Below are 22,565 nucleotides of genomic sequence, written 5' to 3' on the forward strand. Positions count from 1 at the left end.
CATAAAATATAAGTCCAGTAAAGTATTTTTATGCCCACAACCTCTGTTTTTCCATAGTTTATTTGCAGTGGGGATGCCAGGAAAATTCCCCTCTCTAAGATGTCTATTCCTTGTTTTCAACCCTTCAATAATTTCCCTGACAGGTAATTTATTTTTCTTTGCCTCTACACAGAAACCCTCCGTTTTGGTCATTGTATCCAAGTGATAAGTACATCCAGCTCCATAAGCCAAAGAGTTTGTCAAATCAGACACATGCACAGAAGCAGAATTTTTGCCTTACAAGGACAGATTAAATCCTACAGGTCATTTAAAGCCAAGGCAAGTCAGTTAGGTTATAAAAGGCTCTTAGTATTCTCACAAGCTGAAATATGCTTGCAGGCAAGCAATGCTCATAGAATTTCCAACCATATCCTTGCAACTAATTGTCCATTAATCAACATATGTGAGAGGCGCTAGCACATCAGCAAAAACAGAAAATGGCTTTTGGAAAGTAATGGCTTTTAACTTCTTGGGGCAGAGAATATCCCTCACAAAGTGCATGGAAAGTAACTAGCACATTGTGGACTCTACTACAAACCATCTATAACCATCTCTACAATATAAGTTACTCTGGGTTATTTTTAAACTATTTGTGTATAATTTAGCTATATTATACTACATTATATATACCTAGCTCACAGCTTCAAGGCTTTATAAGGCCTTATAAGAATTTTACAGATAAGTCATTGTTCCATACATCTTTCTTTTAAACATTGATTCAAGTTTTGTTTTTAGCCTACGTTTTGTTTTTAAGTTAATATTCTCCTTGCTGCTGAATCTCCTCAGTCATAGCTACGGGTCAGAATTTCTATGCACACCACAGAAGTGGTGGGACAAAGAGATAGAGGTGGAATAGTTCCCTAGATGTTATGATTTTTATTAAATTAGCAGACAGAAAGTTACATGTAGAAGCCAATCGTCCAAAGGTACCTCATTATCAAAGCCTTACTGGGTTTCGGAAGTCTTCCCCTTAAATGAATCATTATGCCTTTTCATATACAACACCCCCTATCTGCAGATCTCCAAGAGGTGACAGCACACCAGCTCTTTAAGCTGATGCATCCTTTCCTACTATTGGTCCCCTCCTGCCCAGCGCCAGCACTAACCGAGATACAGAAAAGACTATAATATACAAGATCACAGGCTCCCCCCATTCTCAACATGCTCTGCTAAAGGGAATGTAATGGGCAGGTTCTCCCTTTCCTTCTCTTAGTGGGAAAAGCCTGCTCCCCATCTTGTCCTGAGTCTATTTCTGAGACAGAGACAAACTTTCTAAGGTCTGCTTCCTGGCTTTTCTTGATAGAAAAGTTTTGGGTAGATTTGACTTTCTTCTCTCTCAAGACCATGGCATCTTCAAGGACAAGGACTTTTCCTCCCTAACATTTCTTCTGTTTTCCTATGACAGTTTACTCTGTCCCAAATCCACAGCTATCTTTATTTCTGGTTACAATGGGCCAAATCTAGACCTTGTGTAAATAGATGCATTTCATTGGTTGTCCTGTATTCACATTATATGTTTATTAGTATTCAGTTTTCTTTTTTTCTGGTTTCACCATGGCTGTGACCTGCTAAATTTTCCTGTGTGTGTAATTTATTGAAAGATACTACAAAATACAAAGTCCTGCCTGTTCCAGCATATTTATCTTAAATGTTATTTTGGACCTAGTATTGCTGAATATTTTCCTCATATCCCATTTTGTTTTACTCTGTTATTTCAGTACTTTATTTAAGGTATTTCATGTTATTGATATAGAGCTTGATCCTGCAATCCTTCCTCAGACAAAACAACAGTTAAAGTGAGTGAAGACAAAGTAAGTGTCTGCAGGAATGGGTGCCTAAAGAGGTGTCCTATCAGTGCTCTTGACTGTACATTATTTACATCATTAACTACAATTTTTTAAAAAAGCAGGAGTTAGTGATTAAATCACATGAGCTGCCAGGAGAACTGGGTTCTATTTTTAGCTTTAACACAGACTTGCTATGTGATCTTCCCTAAATCATTTAATCTCATTGAACCAGGGTTATCTTTCCCACTTCTGAGACTGATCCATGATTAATACAGTGTTTGAGCAATATGTAGTACACAATATGCCATAAAACTCTGCTGAATTTATAATTATAATGTATTGTACCAGCACATTTTTTCCTGATTAAAAGTTTTCATTGTATTTTAGGTAAGTGTACAATTATATAATGAATCCAAATAAGAGAGACTGCACCTTTCTGAAAAAAATGTATAGTGGGAAGAGAGGGGAAAGGAAAACATGAAGGTGAGGAGAGATGGTCACACCCCAGGGTGGTCAGTGAATGAACAGCACATAAAGTGGAAGAGTGACACAGAGGTTTACAGGATATAACAATGGACAGTTGATCAAATTGTTTAAGTCTCTTGTATGCCACCTGGAACTGACTGACATTTTGTGAGATGGACCTGACCCAAAACCCTGAAAGCAAACACCCCCCTCAATCTTCAGGAGAGTTCAGGTCTGGATCCTAAATTGGTGGCTCTTGTCCCAGCTTTATAGTGTTTTTAGCTAAAAACCTCCATCTGTACAACTCCAGATATTGGAAAAGTTCCAGTCTGAATCCAAACCTTGTAGCTTGGATCTACTTCTTATCATAACTAGCTAACTATAACTATAACATCTATGCAACCCAACTGGCCAGGTGTATTTAAATATACAATGCAACATACAAGTCTTAAGTAGAGTACTTGTTCAGGACAAAGCCAAATGAAAGAAAGTACAGTGTGAGCCTCTGCTGCTCTCTGATGGAAATTAATGCAATAGCCACAATTAGAGCTTCACTATCTGATTAGCTCTTGCATTTTTTGGAAGTAGCCTGCTAATTTGACAGGCTTTGTCACCTTAGCAATATAAACAGCAATGTTAGTTCAGGCCATATAGTTCATGATAGCATTAAAACTCAGAGAAAGCTAGTAGTTCATAGAAATCCATAAAAAATTTCTGTGGTTGCATGACTCCTCAAAACAATTTTGAAGCAGCTGATGAAAATTGTGGAATATGGAGTATCTTAACACTTTTTCAAATGTAAATTTCTCTCTGTCTCTAATGTTTAAATGGTATAGCAATTAACCCATATTATTCATATATGAATATAATATGTCCAAAGTGGAGCTCATCATTCCATATTTTAGGGATCTTCTACTATAAACCCATTTTTATCAGCAAGAGTACAATTTTTCCCCACAAGTTTTTACCAGTATTGGAACCTGATGTTGATTCCTTTAAATATTTCATAAAACTACAGGTGTTTTTCTCATGGTAAGAGATAAGCAAAGTCCCTGAATAAAGCACTGGGCTGGGAACCATGAGATACTGAATTCTGATTCCATCTCTGTCACTGACTCACTATGTGACCTTAAGCAATTCACTTAACCTCTTTGTGCCTCAACGTCTTCATATGTAATTAGTGGGTAATAATGCTTACTACTCCATCATATTCTGAGGCTTTGCTCATTCATGCATTTATAATAAAGTATTATTATCATAATTAAAGAGCAATTGCTCAACCCCCTTAAATTCCAAAATTTAATTTGCCTTCAATTTGTTATAATCTGGACAGAAATTTATTCCAGGTTTAATTTTTTTTAAATCCACCAGTTGGCACCAAGAAATGAGGAAAGAATATCCTCAAAACTCCAAGAGCTTCTGCTTATGTAGGATTTGCAACAGTGTTAAAATCTGCTGCTGCAAAGCCAGCAGAGGGACCTCAAATAAAGAACAAAACCTCTGTGCTTAGTCTAAACATCTGCTAACACCATTCATGTTGCACATACTACAAAGAAACGCACAGATAACCTTCTCCATCGAAGCTCTGGAAAGAATGACTGATTTGGAGAATGTCATGTGAGTGGGATCATGAGATTTTGTCAATTTCCTAATAACGTGTGAAAAATGCTAATAAACTGTATTACAGAAAATACAGTATCTTGAGTCCATCAGCCACCCTGCCACATTTCCTCCTACAGCTGTTTCAAGTGCTTTGTGCAGCATACAGCAGTACTAAATGCTTCAGCCTTTCACGACTTGATGTCATTTTTCTGGAATGTTATTTTCTTGCTGACTGAGATGTTCAGGAAGCAGGGACTGGCTACAGTCCAATACTGTCACATGTATTATCTCCCCACACCTGGCCCCACCCATGTGACACACAGGACAGTCACACGAAGCTCTTGGACTTGATCCCATACAAAACATCACAAGACTTAAGTCTGGACCCACCTATCCCTTCTCCCCACCCCCACCTCATTCCTTCCTCTCAGTGAAGTCAGGCACCCTCCTCCCCGCTTTCCCTTAGTCCCAAAGGCTCGCCTTTGGTACAGGCCACTTGCCCCTTAGTGGTTTCCTCTTGCACGTCATTTCATTCCCTAATTTACAGTCTTTCCAGCAGATCCACCCCATACGCCCTCCCCCCGTCTCCTTAAAACAATAGACCCCACCCACTCCTTTCCCAGCCTTATTAAGCCCCTCCTCCACCTTGTCTCCCCTAGCACCACCGAGCCACTACTCCCCTGAGCCCGCCCCTTCACTGCGAGGACCCTTAGTTCTCCCCTTCCTCCCACCAGCCCCACCCCTTTCCCCAGGGGCCTCAATCCCACACTCCTGCGAGGCCCCGCCCCCTCACGCAAGCCCCGCCCCACGCGCTCTAGCGTGACCCGCGCTACGCCCCGCCCCCCGCCCAGCCAGTCCGCCCCGTGTGCTGTGGTGAGGCCGGCGACCCGCGCTCCTTTCCCATCCCCTCCCTCCCTCCCTCCCCTCCGCATGCGGCCCCGCCCTGTCCGGGTGACGCTGACGCCGCTGGCCCGCGCCCCGCCCCACCCCGGCGCCGTGTGGGTGAGGTCAGTGCCGTGCGCCCGCTGCGGCTGCCCCCCTTCGTCTGCCCCGCGCTGCTGCTGAAGGCGAGGCCGCGTCGCAGTGGCAGAGGGGGGGGAGGAGGAGCCGCTGAGGAGCCGCTGCCGCCCGGCCGGGCCCTGTCAGGGTAGGAGCCAGGCGGGCCGGCCGCACCGAGGCCATGGAGCTGGCGGACGGCGTGGTGTACCAGGAAGACCCGGGCGGCCCCGGCCCCGCCATGATGTCGGAGCGGGTGTCGGGGCTGGCGGGTTCCATCTACCGCGAGTTCGAGCGGCTGATCGGGCGCTACGACGAGGAGGTGGTGGCCGAGCTGATGCCGCTGGTGGTGGCGGTGCTGGAGAACCTGGACTCGGTGTGCGCGCACAGCCAGGAGGCCAGCGTGGAGCTGGAGCTGCTGCGGGACGACAACGAGCAGCTGCTCACCCAGTACGAGCGCGAGAAGGCGCTGCGCAAGCAGGCCGAGGAGGTGAGGGACCCCCCCCCCTCCCCCGGGACCGGGGGAGGATCTGGGGCGGGCTGCTCAGCCGGTGCGAGCCAGGGGTGCTGGGCGGGGATCCGGGCCTGGCCCGTGGCACAGCCGAGGGGACTGGGCCGCCCTGCTGTCTCGGCAAGGACGGGGAGGAGGTGCCGCTGGAGCGGGCCGAGGAGGGCAGGGGAGCCGGGCTCGGGTACACCTGGGGTAGAGCAATAGAGGGGTCAGAGAAGAGGGAGCGATGAGGCGAGGGGCCGGCTGTATGTTTCCCACGCTTAGTTTCCTTTCCTGGGCGTGGGGTGGAGGCTTCGAACCTCCTTCCCCCGAGACTCGTTTCCACCCCATAGGGCAAGGTGCAGGGTGCTTTTAACACCCCCTCCCCATCGCTGGTGGGGTGGTGGAGACACCCCTTGCCAGCGTGCAGGTGTCCCCATTCTCCAGGAGGCTGTTCACCCGATTCCCATACCAGGAAGGACACACACAGACACCCGACTTTGGACCAACTCACCTGCGGTGGACATATGATCCATCTAAATCATGGCTAAATCAGTGGCTTATTGGTAGGGATGGGGAAACTGAGACCTTTCCCTCTTTCTGGACATTACACTGACACTTAGTATCTTGGTCAGAGGAGCATGTTGTGCATCTTATTCCTTTTTTAACCATCTGGTTAGAAAATGACAATACATTTTGATTGGAGTTGATTATAGCATGCTGTTTACCTTTGTCCACAGCTTCCATTCTTTTGTGTGGCTCTTCTTTCTTTGGGATTCTTAAAATAACTGACTAAAACAGGTCTAGAATATTGCTTTTCTTTTATTCACAAGGGTCATAGGCTAGAACAATACTATTTGCAAGAGTAACCAGGGCATCAAACATTCAATGATTAAGTATCTCGAACTCTGCACTATGAATTTTCTAATGTTAAGGATCTCCATAGTTATTTGGAGTTGGCATTTGGAGTTATCCGGTGTTGGCATGACTAAAAAATGATACACTGTGTTGTGTATGGAAATGGGAAGTGCTTTTCAGGCTGTAATTTCCTGGACTGGTGGATGAAAGCTTCAACTGAAGCAACGCTACAAGTTGTTTAGTAGCATAGTCAGTCCTTTGGTGATAGTATCAAGTAAGCCCCATGACTGGACGTGTCATGGTGGTTCATCCAGTTTCTTTTCTCAGAGTGTAGAAATTTGTAAAGCATCCCTTTTGTAAGAGTATCAAACAATATTGGCCCACACTGTTGCTTTAATTGTTTTCTCCTTCACACTATCTCTCAGAAATTCCAGTAAGAAATGGGAGTGACACCGTCATCTTTAATTTAATTAATTGTCTTAAAAGTAGTCCATTTCCAGACATGGGCTTCTTGTCCTGCACTCATCTATATGTTCTTTATTTTCTGTTGTTTTGAAAACTAAAAAGCATTGTTACTGAAAGTAGTCTTTTTTTCCTTACCAGTGTTGTCTTTTTTTAACTTGGAAAAAGTTATTTTACAATCCCAATAAAATTAACTATTTAGCGCTATATAGAAAGTTATAAATCAGGGTGAACAGAGGTTAAATATAAATTGCTACAGGTCACACAAAAAAAAACATGGGCTAAAGTTATAAAGAAATACAGTACATCTTTTCTCTAAAGACTTATCTACGTTTTGTCCAAAGCGGTAAAAATATGATAAATTTCTGTGCCAAATTTGCAAAATTCTGATTGCCTATTAACTCCAGGTAAGTCAATTTATTATTGCTAAGTGATTAAATGTCACTTTATTATCAAGGTAACAAAGAAGAGGGGATATTTGACTTATTTTCCTGGTCTGGTAAATTTTCATGCCTATATGGCAAGGATGGTTCATACTTAGATGCAATATGAAAAAAGGCAACATGAAGCAGAAACTATAACAAAGTGCAGACAAAATGTGATGCTGTTGTTTCAGCTCTTACTGACTCTTCAGAAGTTGAATACCTGTAGGTATTTCTATGGCAATATAGTAGTGCTTTATTTCTGTAAGTCAATTGAGGTGACTAATATAATGCAGACCAAGATCATTGCTCAACTGCTGGAAAAGTCCTTATTGATAGTTGCTGAAACTGCAACTAACTTAAAGGTTGTGTTTTCAGATGTGAACACAATTGTCCTTTCACCATGCGTGCACACATCTTTAGTACTTGCAGGTCATTTTCAGTTACCCTGTTAACACATACATGATAACTTTGTCAGTAAAAATGCCTGATACAGTCACAAGATGTATATGGATTTTCTAAATGCAGTCATAGCGCTAATTTTTTAAAATCTGGTACTAATGCAAAGATGCTTCTACAAAATGGTACCCAGCAGGAATAAAATGAGGGGAAGGTGCATGAATTTCAGATTTGTACTATTTAAAAGGCAATCTTTTGACAAATTGTTGGCTTTAATGGTTCTTTGACTTATTTGTATGAACTCTTCCATTGCTTGATTGACCTAATGGTTAAGATATTTTTCCATATTCTCTAGTAAAAGCCTGGTATTTCTTGGCTTGCCCCGTTTGACTATCCTGAATAATTGTGTCCCCTCCCCTCCCCCCCTTCTAATTACCATTATAGGAATGGGTTTTTTTCTCTGCAGTAGTCTTATGATGAATATTCATGTTGTGTTTCTTAACTCAGAACCTTTTTTGCTTCACTATTCTTTTATCAGCAAGCTCCCATTTTTGTTGGATTTATTCCTGGTTAGCATTGTGTGACATGATGCAAGTTGTGATGGTGGGTTTCTTTTGGTAGTGATTTCCAAAAATGAGATGTTAAAATCTGTTTCTTTTAGTGGCTGCTAGTCATTCCTTTAATGACTGATGCATGTGATCAGTTTTCATAATGAATAAGAAGTTGTCTGCATAACTTTTATGTATGTGATGTATGTTCAGTTTTCTGGTTTAACATGAAAATTGAGGAAATGGGATATCTGGATATTTTGCAAATGTTTTGCATGGGACTGCTGTGTGACCATTTATATTTACAAAATGAGCATTAGGAAAATTGGTTGTACTGGAACCTTTGTTAACCAAAGTACCTCACAACAAAGAAATGCGGAAGAGGAAGGAGAGAATTAAGTTGCTGTATCTTATGTCTGAATATACTTCTGATTGTAGTTCTCACAGGAGCACACAGGTCTATGTTTAGGTATGGGTAGCTGGCAGAAAATTGTTACAGGAGCTTTGAGTGTTACAGATGATTGCTTAATGTTACTACTGGGCTTATAAATAGTGCACAAGAGCCACAAGCAATTTCTTTCAGCAAACTCAATCTGTAAAATTTATCTGGGGTTTGGGTTTTGTAAACTTGCCCCTTAACATATGAAATGAACCTATTCTTGAAATCTGATTTCTTTAATACACATTATTTTGAAGGCATGAAACGAGATTTAGTTTCCAGCTTCACACTACATGGGTTTAAGTATTGTAGGTTAATTGGAAATAGTATGTGAAGAAGGCAATGGCTAAAGGTTTTCTGCTTACGGTTTCAGGTTAACAGTGTTAAATATTTAAAATTACTGTCTTCTTTGACAGTGAGTAAAATTAAATACTCTAACTTTTTAAAACTCAAATCCATTATACAAGAGAGAGGATATTGAACTTGTAAACTAAAGTACTTATGAAAGTGAGCTGCTTTCAATTGCTTAATGCTTTCAGCTACTGTAACTTAAACCAAGGTCTGCTAAAGCATCTTATTTCCCTTGTATCTTGATGTCCCTGCTATACTTAAATCAGCAGAGAGGGGACTGCTTAATTGCAGTTTTGTGGTAGGTTACAATGTAGTCAAGTCAATAGTAATATTAAGTTGGCAAGGTTAAGCTCTTAAATCAAGACATGTCAAAGCTGAAGTTGCCTTTTTTGTGTCTCAGTTATGTGATTGCATCCTTTTTCTACAATACATCGTCATGCATCTTACGATAGACTTGTAAAATCTTGCAGTACTGGGTATTACTGTATCTGACAGGAAGTGTATATGAAAAGTATACAATATATACTCACAAACTACATACTGCTTATATGGCATATAGTAATAGTAAACAATTTCTGCTGTATGTAGGCCGTATAAAATTGCAGCTAAGCTGGCTTTGTAATTGTCTCTGGTTCCCTGGATTGCACCTGAGGAAGAATGTATTTCTGGATGAAAATGTAGTGGGACTGCTGACAAAATTATTGAAGTACATATCATAGGCAGAAGAGACCTTATAGTTTAACCCCTTCGCTCCCCCTGGCAAAACCTGAAGACAAAGTTACACAGTACTAGACTTATGTTGATTAAATCAGTTAAAAATAGAACAAATGATGCTACAGATATAAAGAAGGGAAACATATTTTATATGAATAATATGTCAACGTATAATTAAACTGTATGTGGCTCAGTTAAAGTTCTGCATACAATGCAGGCTACTTAATTTCTTGACTTGAGTGCCTGCCCATTCAAACCTAATCTCTCTAGCTTTTTAATAGATTTTAGAATTGATTATTCAAAGGATACACACTTCTGTATTTTATTTGGGAAGGGCCCTTTCTTATACTGTTGGCTTGTAAAAATTAACAGTTTTCCTGAATTTTGTAGACATCTATGTTAGCATCTCTCACCAGTAAAATAATTCCTTATTTAGACCATACAAATACGGATTTGCTGCACATGTTCTCTGTTCAAAACTGGAAGGGCTGGGAATATTGTCAGACTGTTTGACTGACTGACTGCATAGTATTTTGAATAAATTTGTAACTTACGATATGCAAAATGATCATTTATATCCATGCACCATATATTGAGTGGTTAATATACATTCCAGAATGTGGTGGTGAGATTTTAAAGTTATTTTAAAATATGTGCTCTTCAGTATTGTCCATTTTAGTAAAATGATACTTTTTAAAAAAAAAACTGTGACTTTTTATACCTGGGAACCTATCCCATCCTTGCCCTCCTTGGTTCAGTCATTGTGGGCATTGGTATAGATAAGGCACCAACATCTGATCAGCCTTTTAAGCATAATGTCTTGCTGCTTTGACTAGGATTAGACAATGCAGCCTTTAGAGCCCTGCCTGCATTAGCACTATCACTGATGGAACTGAACAAATGGTAGAAATGGGTGGCAACTTTTGTCAAATGTTTAATGTACACACTCCAGATGAATTTCTATCACACTATTTCTAATTGGAGTGGTTAGTATGGTATAGCAATATTCTTTTGAGTGTTATAATCTGCTGCATGTTAACGTTTGATATTTACAAAAACAACTTCAAATGGATTAAAATCATAATATAAATTAAAATGTTCTCCTCCAGATTTGATATTTTGAATGTCAAATATTTTCAATTTGTAATTCTTGATCTGAGGTAAGTAATCAAGTGAATTGAGCATGGATTTGAGTGCTGGGAAATTATGGCCCATTCCTGATCTTGTTGCTGATTCACTGAGATGTTGGGCAAGTCACTTAAATACCTTCTCTGTTTTGCAGTGTGCAAAATGAGAAATTTTACTGCCTTACATGGGTATTGTGAAGATTAGTACCTAGAAAATGCTTTGAAGAAATATGAAGTGTTAGTGTAATTTAACTATTAAAACCAGGGAGTGGTTTTTCATGGGATATTGAAATACTGCTGCATTATATTCATCTAAACTTTGGGGGATGCTTGCGCTACAACTTGATGTTTTGTAAAATGTCATTTGATAGAATTGTTGAAGTTGGTCCTCAACTTCAGTTCATTTCTGAAGGCATGTTACCTTGAAGTCTAGTCACTTTTAAAAAGTTAAAAGTAGTTTCAGCTGAGCTTCCTTGCCAACTTTGGTGTCATCATAACTTTCCTATTTTTGAAAATGTATTTTTTTCTCTCCCCTTTTCTGTGTGGAAGATCTGCATAAACAGGGGAAACGGACTATACAGGGAAACTGACTCTGCATAGTGCTGTCAAATGCAAAAAGTAAATGCAAGAGAAATGTCTGTTTTTCTCTAATCTCCCTGTTATGCTCATGTTAGGTGTTGTTTGTAACAATATGGGAAAAAATAGAAATAAGTTGTTACTGTCCCTTTCAATAATTTCACCTGTTTTGAATGTTCTTTTGTTTAGTAGGTGGTGCTAATAACTATTTGGGTAGATATAATTCCCCGCCTATATAACTTATGTCCTTAGCATCTCTTCAGATTGTCCAGTTTAAATCTTTAAAACAGCAGTGGAATGACCAAGAGAATTAAGTTTAACTAGTAAAAAAACCAACCAACCAAACAAAAAAAAGCAACCCAAAACCGAACCCCAACAGCCTTAATTTGAAAACTGGTGTATTTTTAACTAAATCCTGAACAGCTCCAGAGGAAATTGTTTGAAAGGATTAATAACTTGATCTATATTTAGTTTTATGTTCAGTGATGTCATTAAAATGGAGTTAAAAATAGCTGTTGATTCATAAGTAAGATTGTTACTAATCTTTTACAATAGTATGTGGCATATTTCACTTCTGGAAATCTACTGTCAAATAGAAGCAAATGAACAGTGATGTTGCAGTTGTATTTAAATCTATTCTTGCACATTTTCCTCTGTTTACTTTAATATGGTGTGGTGCAAGCAGTTACTCAGAATGCAAGGCCTGTGTTAAACTTAACCATTGTAAAAGGAAAGGGACACAAATGAATAAGCTAGACGTGGCCTGAATTTTTAATAAAAAAGGCCAAAAAAAACTTAAACAGACCCTTTTAGGTTATCTATCAGAAAAAATAAAAAAATACAAATTGTATGTTTCTGGTTTCCAGTCTTATATTTACAGGATGCACTTCACAAGTGAATATTCCTAAAACAAAGGGAAAATTGTGTAACTATTCATCCCCTCTTCCAGCAGTTCATAAGAATACTGGTATACAATAACAAATTTATTGAAGGGAGTTGATATTTAAAGCAGAGAACCAGAACATAAGTTTACCTGTTTTTCAGCGTCAGCTGTTTCTTGATTCTCTCAGCAGTTTGCTTCAAGCACTGTCATATGAAAACCCTGTGATAGTCATGTAATAGCTTATGTGAAAGCACACTTATTCCAGTTTACAGTATAAATAGAAAACAGTTCATTTAAATAATTTGGCTTATTCAGAATTTCTTGCTGCTTGGTCTGCATTAAGTAGAAATGACTTGTTTTATAAAGTGTTAAGAATTTTCCCTCTTGTAAGAACTGCTAATTTATATACTAGATAAAATTTGGTGATAGCGCATTTAAAAAAAAATCAATGAAATGTAAACAATTGTGAACAAGCTATTTCAATGTAATATTTTTGCGGAATAGTCTCAAGAATAGTACTCAACTTTACAACATGAGATTTTTGAAAAGGTACTTTACATAGGTGTCGTGTATTGCTATCAATCTCACGTTAATAGATCATCTTGTGGACCACTTGTCTTCCCAGCCACTTAGTGGTAATCTCATTCATAATCCTATATCATCCCTGTTGCAACTACAGCAATTGCTTAGTGAAGAAGTAATATTGGTAAAGAATAGGCTGCTCTTTGCGACTGGAAACAAGGATTGCCATATGACCTGTCAGCTCTTAGGTCCATAAAAAAGGGTTCCCTGAGCCTCCTGTGCTCCATGTATGACAGTACAGATTGCTGATTTAACTGATGAATTTGCAGTGTGGTCAAGGAGTCTGTCACTGAAAGGGGCCTGCATATTTAGAGAGGCTCCTTTTTCCTGTTGTGATTAGATGAGAAATAGAGAGAGAACTTCGCTTTCTACTTGGGGAGGGATGTGTCTCTTGTGCTTTTTTGTCTGTTTTCTGAGGTGGTATGCTTTCCTTATAAATGGAACTTCTGTGGTTTTTAAATCCACCCTCTTTTAGACAATTGGATCAGAGTATAATTCTTTGGATTGGAAAGGTACTTTTGAATAGTCAGAACATCACCTATCTCTTTCCTTCTTTCTATTGTCTACTTTAGAAGCCTTATTACCTACAAAATATACTCATTGAGTGAATTTCACCCTGTGCAGAGGGCAAGTGCAAGATCTATGCACTGATAGTGACCCCACAGGTCCTGTGCTAACTCTGCAGTAGACTGCTACAATTGCAAATGTGAAACATTTATGTAACATTTAAGATTTAGTTTAATAAAATATAAGTGCTATTGTGTTTGTGTGTGTGTGATTTAGTTCATACCATTCCTAATGTATTGCTGCTGCATTTGCAGCTTGACAAGATAATGAGTATTATGTACTATTTCTTAAATTAATAAAAATCAAGTTATCTAAAAAATTACACAAAGTATACCCTCCTAGATGTTTAAAATACTGTATTGAGTTGTAAATTAACATGTTTTAGTGATGAGATTTGCACCATTGTTTAAGAAATATGTAAAGAAGTATCAGTGGGCAACTTGATTTAAATCAATGATTTTCTCTTGGTGATTTAAATCAGGAGTTAAATCGCCGTGATTTAAATCAATCCATCCTGTCTCAAAGTGGTACAGAATTCTTAATAGTTAATAGAACACTGTCATGTGGTGTCAGAGATTTCTTGCTTGTATAACAGTAGGAGTTGGAAAGGAAAACCTTGCATTAGAAGTCCCATGGAGCCCCTCACGCCCCTTCCAGTGTATGCACAGAACAGAATTCAACAGATTCAGAGAGAGGTGCAGAAGTGCTTTTCTACTGTGGTAGAGTTTACATCTTTAAAAGAAAAAAAGCCACTTTGTTGGAGTAGAAAGAACAATGTCTATAGCTATATGTAAAAGATAACAGAAGCAGAGGAACCCGGTTTGCACATTTAAATGACTTATGACTTTGAAGACTGAGCACACTAGTGAGAACTACTGTTCAATACCTAATTGCTGATCTGCATTTTAGTATTTCAGGAAAAGTAATTAACTAATAACATTCTTATAATAATAATTAATAAAGTAAACTACTGTATATGCATCTTAGTACAAGTTAAGCTAGGATTTTCAAAAGGACCTAAGGGAGTTAGGTACCCACTTCCTTTGAATTTCTGTGGGCTTTGAGTGCCCAACTGTGCTGGGCCCATTTGAAAATCCTAAATTTGCTGCTTAGTGTCTAACCTCAATAATGAATACCTTTTTTGTTTGTTTGTCAGAAATTCATTGAATTTGAGGATTCTCAAGAACAAGAAAAGAAGGATTTACAGATCCGAGTGGAATCATTAGAATCACAAACTCGACAGCTTGAACTGAAAGCAAAAAATTATGCTGATCAAAGTAAGTTGAAATGGTTTATCATGCTGTAACTGTGCTCTGATTACATCACAACTTCAAGATTATGTTAATTTTCACTCTAATTTAGTGTATAATAGTGACACATGACAAATCTTTTTCTGATGCTTGGTCCACTACTCTTGACAAATGCACTTAAACTAGCTTTAATATTGTTGTTCCATCTGTTACTAGAATAAAAGTTTAGATGCCAACACAACTTATTCTGATGATTCCTTTGTTATCATTCTATTCTCTAGGAGATATCACTACCTTCATTTTACAGAACTCTTTTCAAGTCAGGATGTAAGTCTTAGTGTGCAAAAAGTGTTAACAGTCTAGTTTATAAATTGATGTTAATTGTTGACTTCTGCCACTTGGCTGATTTTAAGAGGACTCTTAGTGTGTGAGGCCTCTTTACTCAAGCTGTGTAAATAACTGATTTTTTTGGTTTGATGACCAAACTGAAAAATCAGTTTTTTTGTTTTGGATTGAACGGAAATGAAATACTTTTGACTTTTTGACAAAAGTAAAAAATTTATTTCAATCAAACTAAATGTTTTATTTGACTTGAAATGAAACATTTCATTTTGTTTTCAATTTTTATACCTTTTACATTTTTAAAATAAAATTGAACTAAAATTTGAAATGAAAAGTCAAAATGTTTTGTTTAGGAAATTCAGTGAAACATGGTGACTTTTTTGGACTGAAACAATTGGATGGATTAGTTGACCTGAATCTTCAATTTCTGGCAAAAAAGTTTAATCTGAAATTTTTTTTCTCAGCTTGGCCCTTCATTGGAATTTCCTACTTCAATCTCAAGAAGTAAAAAATTCACCAAAATCCTAAACAGGAGATGGGTTGAGACTCCATATTTTTTTTCTAGAGTAATGTGTCTCATTTTATTTATTAATGTGACCGTCTTGGTGGCTTTCAGTTAGCCTAAAGAAGTATGGGATTTCTCTTATTAACACCACTTTCCTGTTCACTCTCATGATAAAATGGCCCTCTGTAGTTCCTCACTTCCATTTTCAATTGCTACTCCTAATCCTCCCTAGTTTACTTTTTCTGTCATGTCCAGGCTTGAGCATGAATCTCTTGTAAGGATTTGACTGGCTACTGTTCGGATGTTGCTGGCGTTTTAGGTGTGTCTGTCTACCTTCCAGAATTTGTGTAATCAGCTAGAACAGTCCTCGATAGGTTGGCAATAAGTGCAGATGTCTTAATGTTATCTGTCTTTGTTTTTGTCCAGTTTGCTGGGCCAGACATGAACAGAAAATATTTTTATTACCATTATAAACCTTGGAATACTGGTATTTTTTCATATTGCTAATCAAATTAATGCTTTATGGGAGAGTGTTCTGTATTTATGTAGCATCCAGAAGGCTAAATGTGGTGTGCTGGGCTTCTGCAAGATTCAGTATCATAAATGCATTAGTCATTGATAAAAATGGTCTGCTGGAATAGTTGGAGAAGCTGCTGAGACAATTGTCTCTGCCGGAAACAGCTATTTCAATTGATTGTTTTTCTTAAAATGTCATATTTTGGGTTATTTTAAAGAAGCCTCAATTGCATGAGGATATGCATATTGAAATATGCTTTTTAAAATTGTATGGCATTCGCTAGTAGTTACCTAAGTACTGAATGCAGACTTTATTTAGTCACTTGACTAAGTTTCAGATATGCATTCTTCCAACAGATCACTAATGAAGCATCTTCCCTAGTCTAGTTTAATCTTCTGGAGACAGAGATGTTTTATTCTACACTAGTTTACTCTAGGATGTAAAATTACCTTAAAACACTGATGTAACTTCATTGTGGTATATTGCTGGAGTAGAAGAATATCTGTTGTCATACTAAAGTCAGTAATGTGTGAATAAGTTTACTTTTAAGTGAAATGTCACTGAGGCTTTAGAAGTGAGAGCATCTTCGCTTCTAATCCTGTTTAGCCTGTTTATAATGAGAAATGAGCAATAGCTCAGTTACTTGTGTTCTAAGTGGGGCATCTAGGATTTACAGAAAACTAGTTTTTAAATAAAATTCTTTCACTTTAGAGGAATACTTCCTGGTAGTTTGGCCCCAAAATTCACTTGTGCAAGATTTGTACAACTTATTAATAGAAATGTCATCCTGAAAACTTGAAAAACTTAATTTAAAAATATGTTGGCTTATGTTTTTGTTGCATTATTTCTAACACAAAGGTATTTGTGGACTACATGAAAATCTGAGTGAAATTAATTTTTTTGTTTTCATTGTTTTAGCTAAGTGAAGTGCAAAAAGTTTAAAACAAAACAAATCCTCTCCCCACAAATCATAAGGTGAGGATGAAAGGTCTATAGTATTTGGTGCTAGATTGATTTTAATTGACTGGTATTTTGTCTAACTTACTGTTAAATGTGCCAAGTGATGTTTAATCTAGTGGTGTTAATAGCATAGAAATGCTCTGAAAACTGTTAGTGAATATTCTTTTAATGGTAACTTATCAAAATAAAGATGTACAGTGCTTTAAAATTTGTTTAATGTAACACCTTTCATCAACAGACTAAAGACTTAGAAAAGGTAGTAATATATAGTTCCTAATGCTGGGCTACAACACAACCTTGTCAGTCCAGATGCTATGTTACCTAACATTGGTTCTCAATTTCCACCCTCTTAAGCAGGGTGCTACTTATCAAAACACAATTTTTGCACCATTCCTCCCTGCCTCTCTTTGTTCCTTCTTCTCAGCCGGCTCTCTTTCTTTGATGGTGGATGATTTCTCTGTAATACTGAGTAATGTCTTTTCCTCCTCCTCTCACCTAAAACATTTTACTCACATGAAGATTTTTGCTTTTTTAATGTCATGCTTGTATCTATAGCAAGGGTAGAGATTGTGGAGCTAGATAGCGTTGTAGTCTGGAGTATGTAAAATGAGGGCAATACAGATCATCTTAACTGTTTATTCACTTTAAGAAATTGGAGTTACATAATGTTTCCAGTTTTGCTTAGTGTAGTGTTTGATTAGACAAAGACCCCACTTTTCATTGTATTAGTCAGTGGTTTTCAAACTTCATTGCACCGCAGCCCCCTTCTGATGACAAAAATTACTACACGACCCCGGGAAGGGGGACGGAAGCTCAAGCTCTGCCGCCCCAGGTGGGGGAGCCAAAGTCAAAGCCTGAGGGCTTCAGGCCCAGGTGGGGAGGGCTGTAACCTGAGCCCTGCTGTCCAGGTTGAAGCCCTCAGCAAGTCTAATGCCAGCCCTGGTGACCCCATTAAAACGGGGTTGCAATCCACTTTGTGGTCCCGACTCCCTGTTTGAGAACCGCTGGATTAGAATATTATGGTGCGAAGATCTTTGCAGAGTAGGTTTTGTAGGAATATGTGCCTCAAATCTATGATATGCTCATACAGAGAGACTCCTATAGGAATTGTAAAAGTAAACTCAGTGTCACGGACCTGGGTTGACTGCCCCCACTGAGATCCTCTTCCAGTCCCCTAAGTGGACCTCTTTAAAATGGTAGGCCCATGCATCCACTTCTCTGTGGTGAGATCCTGCAATCCAGCCACACTCCAACTGGGTCTCCAGATTACAATCCCTAGGTACCAACCTTGACTAATTCAGTAGGTCTAATGAGGGCCAGTCCCTGCAAGGATTTCCTTTTTGGGAGCCTGTGAAAGCATACATTTGTAGGGAAACAAACAGCTTTTTGAAAACCAAGCATAATCTATTTTGTCCAAAAGGTTCACAGGGGTTAGAGGAGTGGATTTAAAATGACAGACCTACATGCATATTTCCTTATCTAAGCTTACTCTTTCTATCCATAGCCCAGGTGAGTTTGGCTTATTCTCCATGCGTTAGTTGGGAGAAACAGCATTCACTTCTTTCAGTCTTCTTCTGTCTCTGAGTGTCTGACATTCTGGTCAGCCTCTCTCAGCTCACCCAAAACCCATCTCCCTTTTCTAGTGTCTTTGAGGGGTTCTTTTCGGTATGTCTGCACTGCAATCAGAGATATGACTGTTGCATGTGTAGGCATACCCGAGGTAGCTTTGGTCTAGCTAGCTTGAATAACAAAGCAGTGAAAGTGTAGCAGCCCAGGCTGTATGTATAAGCCTGCTCGTGACTTTGAGTATGTAGTCAAGCAACTAGCCTTTGCTGCTGCCTTTTGCTGCTGCATATTTATTGTCATTGTTCAAGATAGCTAGATTCAGGCTAGCTTGGTTGTGTATTTCTGGTTCAAAGGGGGTAGATCAAAGCATACTTAGAACTTTTAGTGTGCAGCAGTAGGATTCGTATCGACCCTTAGTGCGTGGCAGTCTAATGTGGGGTAGTTTTACGCTCCAGCTTGCTAGGAACTGAGTATTAATGTAGATAAGCCCTGTGTCATGCTTTTTTCCTTTCCTGCTTGGTTCTTTAACAATGCCTTTACGACCTCCTTTGATTTAACTCTGTATTCAGTCAGAGAGCAATACAATATTGAACTGGGAAACTGAGTGACATAACACTCATAAGAAATAATAAGACATTTTCCCTGTTTGTCGCTCAGCACTTCTGATATTGAATAGGAGAGGGCACATTATTCCTGGCATACTCAGGAATGGTGGTTTAAATTTAATTCTACTTTCGCTTTCCTTAAATCGCTGATTCAGTTTTTGTTGTCCAAGTCAAGTGCTCCATGTTTTTCACCTTTAAGGCAAGAAATGCGGGTTGGTAGAAATTCAGTGCATGCATTTAGAAGTGATCTGCCAAACTAATATTGTTAATGTGTGTTTCAGTTTTTGAACCTTAAAATAACATACAGAAGTTGAAGAATTGAACCGTGAATATTTAATTTCAGTCTGAGTTACCTGGATTTTTAAAAATCCCTCAAACATTAATTTTTAAAAAAATGGACTTGCTTACATTTACTGTGGGAATGTCTCTTTAAATCAAGTTGCATTTGTCACATAGTGACAGTACATAACATCATAGAATGCAACATATTTATACTTCCTAGTATCTGCTATAATTAGTTGATTTAGAGTTTGTTTACTATCTTTAATGTAAAGACTTCTGATGTTCGTTGGGATTTGGCATCTCTAATGCAGTAGGCACATTGAGGCTATTGGAGGCAGTGCAGGCTTGGCACTCTTTCAGTGCCATTTCTGATAATCAGAATAGTTGCTCCTAAAACAATTGTTGTTAGTTTGCTAGTTTATATTTGTAAGTTAATTCATGTTAATTGCTTGCAAAAAGGCTTGTCCCAGAAGCTGAATTTAGTACTGGTAAGAGCTGTTTTTTAAGAGAAAATTGCACTTTACTTTTTGAACAGCAGTCATAAGAAACATAGAAATCAAGGATTGGAAACTTGAATAGCAAACCTTTTCAAACCTGCTCCTGTTCCCTCTAGCCTTTCCATCCCTCTGCTTTTCACTGCTATGTATTCCTACTTTTCTCTACTTTCTGGGCATCAACGGGGAGCATTGGGAGTGGTGGAGACAGTCTTGCTGCTCTCAGTTCTGGAGCTACAGTAGCTTGTGGCTGCAGAGAAATAACAGTACAGTGCAGATGGGATCTTCTGAGATTTTTTACATCTAGCCTCTAGCAAATATGTACGGCTCATGAGTATATAACTGTTTTCAGAGGCTTTTAACTTGTTGAAATGTGTGTGGATTTTTCACATGGACAGCAAAAGGCACCTTTCTGAATTTCTGATCCCTGCTCCAAAGCATAATAGTGCTAGTATTTCTTAACAAAATGATTGTAAGAACTTAATACTAGCAAAATGTATTTCCCCTAGCCTCATTCTCAGAAATGATTGTTTGCTGAAATTTGCTACAAACAAATTTTCCAAACAAAAGAATTAAAAAAACGAGTGATTGTTCACTGGGAAAGAATATCTTATGGTTTAGGCCTCTTCATCATTGTTAATTTTCAGAACTGATGAAGGTGGCGGTAACCTAAAACTCTTTTGATACTTCCAATATAAAAGGAACAGAGAAGCCTGTGTTAGCAAGTTCTCAATTGTTAAAAATTCTGATGCTTGGCACTTATTGCTCGTATCTCAACTCAGCTGCTCCATATTCACATGCTCTTATATGCAAGTCACCAGTTCTTCACAAAACTTTGCCCAAGGCTTCATTTGCTAATTTTTGAGGGATTCATGTGTGTTAGAATGTGAGCACTGGTGTATAATTCAAGAAGCCATTTAGCCATTGCCTACTGTATTTCTGATTTATTTAGGAAGGTTATATATAGATAAAAGTGCACCATAATTGTTACTAGGCCTTGCAGTATTTGGGAAGATTCTTGTCATTAAGATGTCAACTTGAAGCTAAGTGTGTTAGCTTGGAATTGCCTTCACACTTTTGATTATATATCAGTTTTCTTGGATGTGATATTGCTTCATGTGAAATGAGTAGAGGCTTCTGCTTTTCTGACTGATGAGATAACACTTTCAAGACAACATTGTGACTTTCTGTGAGATTAAGTGTCTCTTATTTGCTAAACTTTACTTTCTTGCACATCCCCAGTGTAAACTTGAGCTTTGGGATAGAAGTATTGCACAATGTAGAAATAACATAATCCCCCTCTTTAGTAATGTTTGGCTGCATACTCTTTTTTTGAGTTAGGTAAGACCATTAATACACTGAAAATAAATTGGGTTCTTACAAATGTCCTGCCTTTTCTTTGTACTTTGTGGTTTGGAATACATAATTCAGAAAGCCTCCTTAATTATTTTTTCTTGTTTCTGAAACCTCTTTCCTATTATGGGACTGTTCCTGTGGAACTGAATGTAAATCTGGGCCTAATAAATATGTCTACTGAAGAGAGAACTTGTCCGGTCTCTGAAATCCTCTGCAAGGCCCAAATTATGTTGTGTTTCCTTTGGCAGTTGAGCTTCCCTAGACATCTTACTAAGGGTATACTATATTACTATTTTAAGATGGTAGACTCAGTCTCATCTACATTACATGTCACCTAACTGTTTAGTGTGCTTCTATCATACTAGAAGCAAATTGTGTAGAATTAATTATTCACTTTATCCATTATTTTAACTACACCTCTGCAGTTTAACTCTTGTCCATAAGATCTAGGCCTGATCTTAGAGTCTTACTCTTAGAAAAACCACAAATCATACTTGCTTAAGTGATATTTTCAGAGCTACCTAATTATTCAGGATACTTTTAAAAAAAAAATCACTAAAACCAAAAGGTCAAAGATGGGACCAAAAATATTAAAAAGGAGAAGTAAAGTTTAACTTAAATGCATTTGTGAGCATCAGCCTTTGTCAATAACATTACCTTCAATAAATCAGTTTTCATATTTAAGTTCTAATTTAATGTTTACACTAAAGCTGCATTGATTGCCAATAAATGACTAAATACTGGAATGTTAGGCAATAACAAGGTCCCCTAATTGCTGATAAAAGTTAAATTAATAGGACTGTGTACAGTATATAGAGTATTAAAATCTCCTGCTTTTTGTACTGCAGGGCTTTCTACAGATAACACTTACTGTGAATTTAAGATACTAGATTTTTGGGGGTACACATTTTCTATGAGAATGCATGTATTCATAAACCCGAAGTGCTGTTGCTTTAGAACACTAACCTCATGAAGCAAATATCCGATTACATAGTTATGTAGAAAATTGAATGAACTCTATTGTGCAACAAAATAACTTCAAAACACTTGGATCTTCAGAACATCCTTGTTAAGCACTAACTTTTAAAAAAGGTTTAACTGAGTTTCGGTCCAGAATTTCAGCGATAGAAGCTGAAGTCTTTCTTGCAGTATATTGGGTCATGGGCAGTTACAGGGCATTTTTTTCCCTGCCTGTCACATCCATTATCCTGACAATGTAACTTGCCCTGGAAGAACCAACACTGTAGTACAATGAGCTAGGTAGTACCACTCAGCTCCTAAACTGTTGCCAAGCCTGATACTGGTGGGTCTAGTTGGAATGGCTTTGTAGATAGACCATCACTGTCTCTAAGAAATGAAGGAAAGCCACCTACTAACTTTG

The 22,565-nt window shown here is 38.4% G+C and overlaps 1 protein-coding gene across 7 annotated transcripts in view; it reads left to right on the top strand.

Annotated features, from left to right (window-relative positions):
- Positions 1-4,872: 4,872 nt before the first annotated feature.
- SPAG9 (sperm associated antigen 9) overlaps positions 4,873-22,565 on the top strand; it is a 95,902-nt gene continuing 78,209 nt past the window's right edge. For 5 of the 7 annotated variants that reach the window (XM_067547453.1, XM_067547456.1, XM_067547454.1 and 2 more), the window contains exons 1-2: positions 4,873-5,379; positions 14,464-14,584. In XM_067547453.1, coding sequence (XP_067403554.1) covers positions 5,074-5,379; positions 14,464-14,584 — 427 coding nt within the window. In that variant the 5' untranslated portion in view covers positions 4,873-5,073. Of the gene's footprint in view, positions 5,380-14,463; positions 14,585-22,565 lie in introns of those variants that run through there. The other 2 variants (XM_067547461.1, XM_067547460.1) reach the window with 2 other exon arrangements.

Source organism: Emydura macquarii, unplaced genomic scaffold (genome assembly GCF_026122565.2).
Source record: "Emydura macquarii macquarii isolate MOO-44397 ecotype Brisbane River unplaced genomic scaffold, CSIRO-AGI_Emac_v2 contig_1230, whole genome shotgun sequence".
Lineage (NCBI taxonomy): Eukaryota > Metazoa > Chordata > Testudines > Chelidae > Emydura > Emydura macquarii.